At 45.9% G+C, this 9,476-nt stretch overlaps 1 protein-coding gene across 2 annotated transcripts in view; it reads right to left on the reverse strand.

The window, feature by feature from the left end:
- Nucleotides 1–8,247, reverse strand: part of ZBTB8B (zinc finger and BTB domain containing 8B) — a 29,082-nt gene extending 20,835 nt beyond the window's left edge. The window contains exon 1 of one of the 2 annotated variants that reach the window (XR_003031525.2): nucleotides 7,803–8,247. Coding sequence is in view for 1 of the 2 variants with exons in the window: in XM_002685612.5 (XP_002685658.2) it covers nucleotides 254–1,232 (979 nt within the window). In the remaining variant the exon portion in view is untranslated. The other variant, XM_002685612.5, reaches the window with a different exon arrangement.
- Between the last annotated feature and the right edge of the window lie 1,229 nt (nucleotides 8,248–9,476).

Here is a 9,476-nt window from a genome sequence, read left to right on the forward strand (position 1 = left end):
TACTCTAGTTGTAGAGGTTAAAAAAAAAAAATGTGAAGAGCCAATGCCCTGGACACAGCAGCTGCTCAATTAATATTATTGGCAGTGGTGGCAGTGATAACGTGGAGATAACGGTGGCGATGGTGATGATAGGGATGCTGATGGTGGTGATGATGGTAGTGACAATGACAATGACGCAGGTGATGGTGGGAGGCCAGAAGGCACACACGCATGTGCGTGAGCAGCAGAGATGATGGAGGCTCATGCAGCTCACCTGAGTCCTCTCCATACCAGTCAGTCTGCACATCCATCGTGGAACTCATGGCTGCTACTCCTGCACCACCTGGTCTTCCCTCCAAACTCTGAGAAAAGTGATGATCCACATCCTCTTTGCTCTGGACGGCACTGTTGCGCAGGAGTGCCTCCAGGAACTGCTTAACATGGTAGTTACTGTAAGCCAAGTCGATAGCCTGGCTACTGGGCAAACCCTCCTCCCGGTGGGCCAGGCTCAGTGGGGTGGCAGGCGGCTGCAGCTGTCCATCCACCTCCACCTCTGCAGCACCCAACTCCACCTTGGGTTCCATCTGTTCTGGCCGAGTGGAGCGGTCACTGTCGACCCAGCCACTGCCCTGGCTGTCTTTCCCCACCAGTTCCAGAGGGCAGCAGCCTCTGAGATCACCACTGGGGGGCTCTCTTGGTCGGTCCTCACTCTCCTCCCCCTCGGCTCGAGAGACCAAGCTCTTGGTCTCACCAGCGGTCCCTTTCTTGGGGCTTCCACTGTCCATCTGATGAGCTGCGGCAGCCGCTGCAGCTGCTGCTGCGGCTGCTGCTGCTGCGGCCACCGCAGCCGCCACTGCAGCCTCCTTCTCCATCTTTCTGCAGATGTCAAGGGAGGATCTGATGTATGTCTTGCAGAAGTTCACCACGTCGTTCATCTGCAGGTAGCTGGCAGCTGACATAACTTCAATCACGTTCTCCCCACACAAATCCAACTTTCCAGAATAGAGGAAGTCTAAGATGGTGGAGAAGGCGTCGGAGGTGACGATGTCCAGGGAGGCGGTGCTGTGCCGCCCGCTGTCCTGGATGTAGTGAATGAGCAGGGCACGGAAGTAGCCGCTGTTGGCAAACAAGATGTTCCTGTGGGCCTTGAAGATCCGCCCTTCCACGATGATGCTGCAGTCGCAGAAGAAGTCCCTCTGCCGCTGTTCATTCAGCTCCCCCAAGAGCTTGGCATAATAGGATTGCATCTCCATTTCTCCACCAGCTGCTGCTGCTCAAAAGGAGCCTGGATCTCTGCCAAGATTTTTTGTTGTTGTTTTTTCAGTTCACAAATGCCAACCTTACAAATAAGATGTTCTTTTTTTTTTTTATTCTTCCCCAAAACCCAGGTAAATAATATCTTTATAATACGGGCTAACAAAAATTAAAGATTGTCTAACTGGGTTAACTAATGAGAAACAGTAAAAGTAACTACAGCTAACTGTATGTGGGTGCAGTCCTTAGTATTTTACATAGATTCTTTCTGTGAGCTTTTATAACAACCCTATGAATAAAGACTAATATCATACTTAGAATATTGTACTTTTAAGACTCAGAGGATGGTGATGATCCAGCTGCAACAGAGCCAAGACTCAAAACCTCCAGAGTTCATGCTCTTATAAATGACATTCGACTTTCTTTAAGGCTCAAAATATAAATAATACCTGAATCTAAGAATTACTGTCTCCAGTTCAGTCTCCAGTGTCCCAATACAGAACTTAGGGACTGGCATGTCTAGTCTCAGCTCACACTCATTACCATAAATTTGTGGGAACACTTGGTGGATGCTTGGGCTAGCCAGAATGCATTCTCCATTCTTATGATTTTATTGCCCTTTTTGGCTTTGATGGAATCATCCTTGCCCCATCCACAGCCAATGTGGTTTGCATAAAATTAGCACCACGCCCAGGCTCCAGATGTGTAAGCTATAACATAGGCTAAACCCATCAACATAACTTATCCTCTGACCATAGTGACTGGCTCAGAGATGGCCATGTGACTAGGCCAGAGCCAATGAAAAGCAATGAAACATTTGCTGGGGGATCCAAAAAAAGAATGGCTCTCCGCTTTGTGGGCATGTAGGCTATGAGGGATGCTGCTGCCACACCACAAGGGGAACCAGCCTAATACAGATGATAGCTCAGTTCAAACAGGAGCAACAGTTGGAGGCCAGGGACACCATATGAGCCCCAGCTCATGCAGTGCCAGAAGCCATTAAGTCCCTTTTCGCTTTGGTTGAATTTTCTCAGTGCAACTGAGATATTCCTAATTGATTGACTCCACAACCCTTCATTCTCTTCTCTGTATTTTTTATGTCTCGGTCCTTCTCTGTCAGTGGACTATAAGCCCTTAGGAGGTATGAGCCATGTCTTATTTCATTTGATTTCCCATAAAGCACTTGGCAGGGCTCCCCTTGTGGCTCAGATGGTAAAGAATCTGCCTATAATGTGGAAGAACCAGGTTCCATCCCTGGGTCAGGGAGATCCCCTGGAGAAGGGAATGGCTACCCACTCTAGTATTCTTGCCAGTATTCTTAGAGGATTTCATGGACAGAGAAGCCTGGCAGGCGACAGTCCATGGGATCACAAAAAGTCAACACGACAGAGAAACTAACACTTTCACAGCATTCGGCAGTGCTTTGCACAAAGTAGGTTGCTGCTGCTGCTAAGTCGCTTCAGTCGTGTCCAACTCTTAGCGACCCCATGGACTTCGGCCCACCAGGCTCCTCCGCCCATGGGATTTTCCAGGCAAGAGTACTGGAGTGGAGTGCCATTGCCTTCTCCGACAAAGTAGGTTAGCTAAATACAAAAGAATACTCCTGTCTTACCTGCTAAGTAGAACAAGTATGTAACAAATACAATTGTTAACTGCTCACTCCTGTCTGACTCTTCTGACCCCATGGACAGAGGAGCCCTTCAGGCAAGAATACTGGAGTGGGTAGCCGTTCCCTTCTCCAGGGATCTTCCTAACTTAGGGATTGAACCCAGGTCTCCTACATTGCAGGCAGATTCTTTATCATCTGAGCCGCCAGGGAAGTCCCTAAAACAAATACAAAACATAAATCAAGTTTAAAACCCTTCTGCAAGTGAGGAAGACAGAAGCTGACCTCCCCTGAGCCTTTCTCTCTCTCTTTTCTCATCACACAAACCACGTAGCCATCGATCAACTTACCCCTTTTATTTACTGACCCATTGAGCTCAGAGAAGTTCCTATATCTTCTTCTTCTACTGGGATCCCAAAAGGCCTAGTGAACGCTGCCAACCACAGCTAATAACTCTTCAGCACTCTTCTTTTCTACAAGTGGAACACAACAATTACCCCACGCAAGAGAAATGAGGCACCTCTACCAGCAGACAGAGTCCACTGCCAAGAGAGCCCTCAAGGCCTGTGTGTCAACCTAACAGACTGTACTCACAAAAGACCAACAACAACCTCATTAAGTGCACTTTACACCTACTTTCCTCACATTTATAAGTGACACATTAAGTTTAGAAACTAGAGAACAAAGAAGTAAAGAAGCCTCCGTAAGTAAACTGACAAACTTAAAAGTGAGAATGGATAGCTAGGAAAAGGTTTTAAAAAAGTTGTCAAAAACAGACCCAGACATTTTTTCAAAATATCAGCCTAAGGCCACTTAGCTAAGTATTAAATGCTCCTACATATTCAAGATGGCCTAAGGACATCACTAAATTATACCCCAGGGCTATGATGGATGGGCCTAAGTTATCAAGATGATTCTTTTTATATTCATTTTAAACTCCAGGAGGTTATAATTTGGGGAATGTTTTTTCATCCAAAGTAGTTAAAATTAACATTTTGATTTAGAAAGGAAGAGAACTGTCTGATATCCGAAAAACTCTTCTCCCCCCCGAATAAATCAACCCTGAAAGTTTTCACAGGATTAAGAGTTCCTGGTCATTCTCACCTCTTCTAAATGCTCCAGACAAACCTTCCTCTTTTTGGCAATCATATCAAAGGGAAAGCAAGATACAGGAGAATGCTACAATTAAATATCAAATTCTGTTCTTCCTCAGAACTGAAAGAAAACCGATCAGACTGGTAAAAAATTTTCAAAGTAATAATATCCACTGTTGATAGAAATATCATCGGGAACACCATTTTAGACAGGAATTTGCCAACATTTATCAAAATTTAAAATGTACACATCTTTGGGGATTTCCCTGGTGGTCCAGTGGGTTAAGACTGCACTTCCACTGCAGGGAGCACAGGTTCAATCCCTGCTCAGTAAACTAAGATCCCCAAATGAGGTATGGCGTGCCCCGCCCCCTACAAAAATTACACATCTTTTGCTCCCAAAATTTCATGGCTAAAAACTTATCCCTTTGGATGTATTCCCAAAAGTACATCAAATCAGAAGCTGAGAGATGCCCATCACACCAGGTTTTTGTACAAGCACAAAAGTAGAAACAATCAGAACATTCACCAGTAGGGGGCAAGTTAAATCAATGAGGTATATTCACACAGTGGAATACAAGGCAACCATGCTTTAAAGAGTGAGAATTCTGTGTATTCATATAAAACACTCACCAAGATATATTAAGGAAAAATATAAGATGCAAAACAAAATGTACAGTATTATTCCATCACCTAGATGGGATACACATATGTTTTTGTTGGTATATGTAAGAATTTTTTTCTGGAAGGTAATATGAGCAAGAGTTAATAGTAGATAACCTCAACAGTACGTGAACCCAGAACTTTCAGGTGTTCAAGATGGATTTAGAAAAGGCAGAGGAACCAGAGATCAAATTGCCAGCATCCGTTGGATCACAGAAAAAGCAACAGAGTTCCAGAAAAACATCTACTTCTGCTTCATTGACTAGGCCAAAGTTTTTGACTGTGTGGATCATAACAAACTGTGGAAAATTCTTAAAGAGATAGGAATACCAGACCACCTGACCTGCCTCCTGAGAAATCTGTATGCAGGACAAGAAGCAACAGTTAGAACTGGACATGGAACAAAGGACTGGTTCCAAATAGGAAAAGGAGTACGTCAAGGCTGTATATTGTCACCCTGCTTATTTAACTTATATGCAGAGTACATCATGAGAAATGCCGGGCTGGATGAAGCACAAGCTGAAATCAGGATTGCCAAGAGAAATATCAATAACCTCAGATATGCAGATGACATCACCCTTATGGCAGAAAGAGAAGAGGAACTAAAGAGCCTCTTGATGAAAGTGAAAGAGGAGAGTGAATAAACTGGCTTAAAACTCAACATTCAAAAACAAAGATCATGGCATCCAGTCCCATCACTTCATGGCAAATAGATGCGGAAACTATGGAAACAGTGACAGACTTATTTTCTTGGGCTCCAAAATCACTGCAGATGGTGACTGCAGTCATGAAATTAAAAGACTATGACAAACCTAGACAGCATATCAAGAAGCAGAGACATTAATTTGTCAACAAAGGTTCATATATAGTCAAAGCTATGGTTTTTCCAGTAGTCATATACAGATGTGAGAGTAGGACTATAAAAAAGGCTGAACACCGAAGAATTGATGCTTTTGAACTGTGGTTTTGGAGAAGACTCTTGAGAGTCCCTTGGACAGCAAGGAGATCCATCCTAAAAGAAATCAGTCCTGAATATTCATTAGAAGGACTGATGCTGAAGCTGAAACTCCAATACTTTGGCCACCTGATGCAAAGAACTGACTCATTGGAAAAGACCCCGATGCTGGGAAAGACTGAGGGCAGGAGGAGAAGGGGACGACAGAGGATGAGATGGTTGGATGGGATCACCAACTCGATGGACATGAGTTTGAGCAAACCCTGGAAGTTGGTGATGGACAGGGAGGCCTGGCATGCAGCAGTCCATGGGGTCGCAAAGAGTCAAACACGACTGAGCAACTGAACTGAACTGAACCTTGAAAAGAGGGACTAGAGGTAGGAGGTTTTTGGAATGATTTCATTTTTCATGTATAACCTTTCCATACTGTCAGGATCTTTTACTGTGTGCATATATTGCCTTTTTCCCCCCTCTCTCCTTTTTAGCAAAGAAGAAAAAGGGGGAGGGACAGAGGGATAAGGAATTGGTAAATAAGGAAGATTATTAAATAGGCCCAATTCTTTTTTAAGAAGTATTCATTTATTTATTTGGCTGAGCCAGGTGTTCTTTGCAGCATGTGAGATCTAATTCCCTGACTAGGGATAGAACCCGAGTCCCCTATATTGGGAGAACAGAGTCTTAGCCCCTGGACCACCAGGGAAGTCCCAGGCCCAATACTTCTTGTAGAATGGTCTTATCTACAGAGCCTCCCCCCAGGCACCTGTATTTTTCACTAGAAGATGCGCCTTTCTAGCAATAATATTCAAAACCTATTTCCTTTGGCTTTCTATCTGCAAATATTCTAGATTCTACTGGATCATGGAAATACTCCCTTGACTGCAAAAATCTATCCACATATTTTCTTCAAATCTTTCTCCAACTGCACTTGGCATACAACGTGGAAATGTTTATTCACATCAACTCCACTTGCCTTCGGTGCTCTGCATCCCTGGCACAAACCGAGGATCACCACTTCTCCTGGAAAAGAAGCTCGTAGGGTACACTGCTTCCAGAAGCACATTTATCCGCACTTTGGCAGGGACCCTCCCAACCTTCCCATGGTTCCAATTCAACTCAACAGTTATTGGCTACAAGCAATGCCTGACACAAGGAAGAGGCCAAAAATAGAAAACTGAACCAAGAACATCGCATGTCTTCCAGGAGAAGGCAGATGCCAACACTAGTGTTAGCAACAAACTCCCACATGCCCCTGAGAGAATGTCTTTATTCCAGCGCCAAAAGCAGCTTTGAAATCCACCCGCTCTTTCTGACAACACTCCTGCAGTTTCACCAGAGAATAATGAAAATCTGCTCCTCAATTGTTAGCATTTACTGAGAACTACTTCTCATGAAGTACTGTAAAAAGTATTAACACTTTACAAGCATAAACTAATGTTAACCTCCCAAGAACCCAGTACAGTACGTAAAATCATTACTTCCTCTTTTTCAGAGGAGGAAACAGGTTCAAATTTTCATATAACACGCTCAGGCTAGGACTGGCACCGAGATTGGTTTGAGTCCAGAGTTGACATCCTTATCCATTTATGCCAACCTGACTTCCCTCACCCTCCAGGAAACCGTGAGAAGTGCTGGGGAAGTCATTCATTCCTTTCCCAAACGCACGGAGTGGAGGGAAACGACTCAGAAGAAGTTTCCACTTTCACAGAAAGTATTTTCTGGGTCAACTGCATCTTTGATTCAACTGCTAAATTGACCGCAAGTCAAGGGGATCCTCCCCCGCCCGGAGGTAGACAACCCTGCAGAAATCACCAGAATCCGTTACTGGATATAGTCTTTGGGTCCCGAAGGTGAGAACCGAGGCCTTGCCCCTCCCACGGCCTCTCCCGGACAAAGTGACCGTCGCTGCCAACTGCCCCAGTCTGGCCGAGCCCTTGCGCCCTGGGACCATCAGAATCAGCGTACGCCCATACCACCCGCTGGACGACTCCGGGCATAGGGGGCAACCCAGTGTCAGGAAGGACGGGGGAAACGGCTGCCGCACGGCCCTCCCCGAGCTGCAGGGAAGGGAGAGGGTCCGTCAATGAGTGCGGGTTCGCCCGGCTGGAGTCCGGGGATTAGCCAGGGCCAGGTGGTCCAAGAGAGGCCGACCGACGCGGAACACCCCTGTCGGTTGCCCATCCCGCCCCCACGGCGCCCCGAATCCCCCCAAGCCAATGAAAGCGGCAGCGTGAACCCACTTCTCTGCTCTCACCTTTCAGCTAGTTCCTTCCAGCCGCGCCGCCGCCGAGCTACGCGCACTGACACGCCCCCCTTTCATTCACCTGTCGCCCCCTCCTCTGAGAGGCGGGGCAGTTGACCAATCACGGGTGCTTCTGCGTTCAGGAAGGCGGGCCCTTGGACAAGAAGGTTGCTCAATGGCTTTGGTGCCCCCCTCCAGAGGCTGCGCTCTGAAGGCTCCAGTGCATGCGGAGTGATGGGAGTTGTGGTCTCACAGTTTATTTTTCGAGTAAAGCTACCCTGGACAAAACTACAACTACCAAGATGCCAAAAGGAGAAAGGACCAGCGCTTGTAAAGGCTAGAGCTCCGATCGGTCTTCTGAGTCCCACTTGACAGACCTGCGAAGTATCTGTCTCTTTGTCCCGAGAGCTAAAAACACGTTGTGCGTATTAAAACAGCCTACACAATAAGAGCTATGATCTGTCAATCCGCACACAACTGCCGGCGCTCTCCACAAAAAATCTGGAAATGAGTGACATGGTTTAATCTACTCAGCAGGTTTTTCTTGAACACCTGGAACACTCTCTTCCCTTGAAAGGCTTTCAGGTTTATATAAAGAAGTGAAATCGTTAAACAGCAGTACTGATGTGTTCTAAGTAACAGTACAGGCACGTTCTGAGGCTGTGAAATAAACAAACCAAGTTTAATGCTCTCAGCTTCGTTCTAACGGAGGGTACATTCGTTCGCGAGAGCTGCTGTAACAAAGTACTATTCAGTTCAGTTCAGTCGCTCAGTCGTGTCCGACTCTTTGCGACCCCATGAACCGCAGCACGCCAGGCCTCCCTGTCCATCACCAACTCCCGGAGTCCACCCAAACCATGTCCATTGAGTCGGTGATGCCATCTAACCATCTCATCCTCTGTCGTCCCCTTCTCCTCCTGCCCTCAATCTTTCCCAGCATCAGGGTCTTTTCAAATGAGTCAGCTCTTCGCATCAGGTGGCCAAAGTACTGGAGTTTCAGCTTCAGCATCAGTTCTACCAATGAACACCCGGGACTGATCTCCTTTAGGATGGACTGGTTGGATCTCCTTGCAGTCCAAGGGACTCTCAAGAGTCTTCTCCAACACCACAATTCAAAAGCATCAATTCTTTGGCATTCAGCTTTCTTCACAGTCCAACTGTCACATCCATACATGACCACTGGAAAAATCATAGCCTTGACTAGACGGACCTTTGTTGACAAAGTAATGTCTCTGCTTTTGAATATGCTAACTAGGTTGGTCATAACTTTCCTTGCAAGGAGTAAGCGTCTTTTAATTTCATGGCTGCAGTCACCATCTGCAGTGATTTTGGAGCCCAGAAAAATAAAGTCAACCATTGTTTCCACTGTTTCCCCATCTATTTACCATGAAGTGATGGGACCAGATGCCATGATCTTAGTTTTCTGAATGTTGAGCTTTGAGGCAACTTTTTCACTTTCCTCTCACTTTCATCAAGAGGCTCTTTAGTTCTTCTTCACTTTCTGCCATAATTAAACTGGCTTAAACAACAGAAATTGATTGTCTCACAGATCTGGAGACTATTGAAGTCCAAAATCCAGGTGTAGGCAGGATTAGTTCCTTGTAAAGGAAGAATCTGTTCCAAGGCTCTTTTCTTGACTTGCAGATGGCCATCTTCATGTGCACATGGTGCTCTCCCTGAATACAT

Source organism: Bos taurus, chromosome 2, assembly GCF_002263795.3.
Source record: "Bos taurus isolate L1 Dominette 01449 registration number 42190680 breed Hereford chromosome 2, ARS-UCD2.0, whole genome shotgun sequence".
Taxonomy (NCBI): Eukaryota; Metazoa; Chordata; class Mammalia; order Artiodactyla; family Bovidae; genus Bos; species Bos taurus.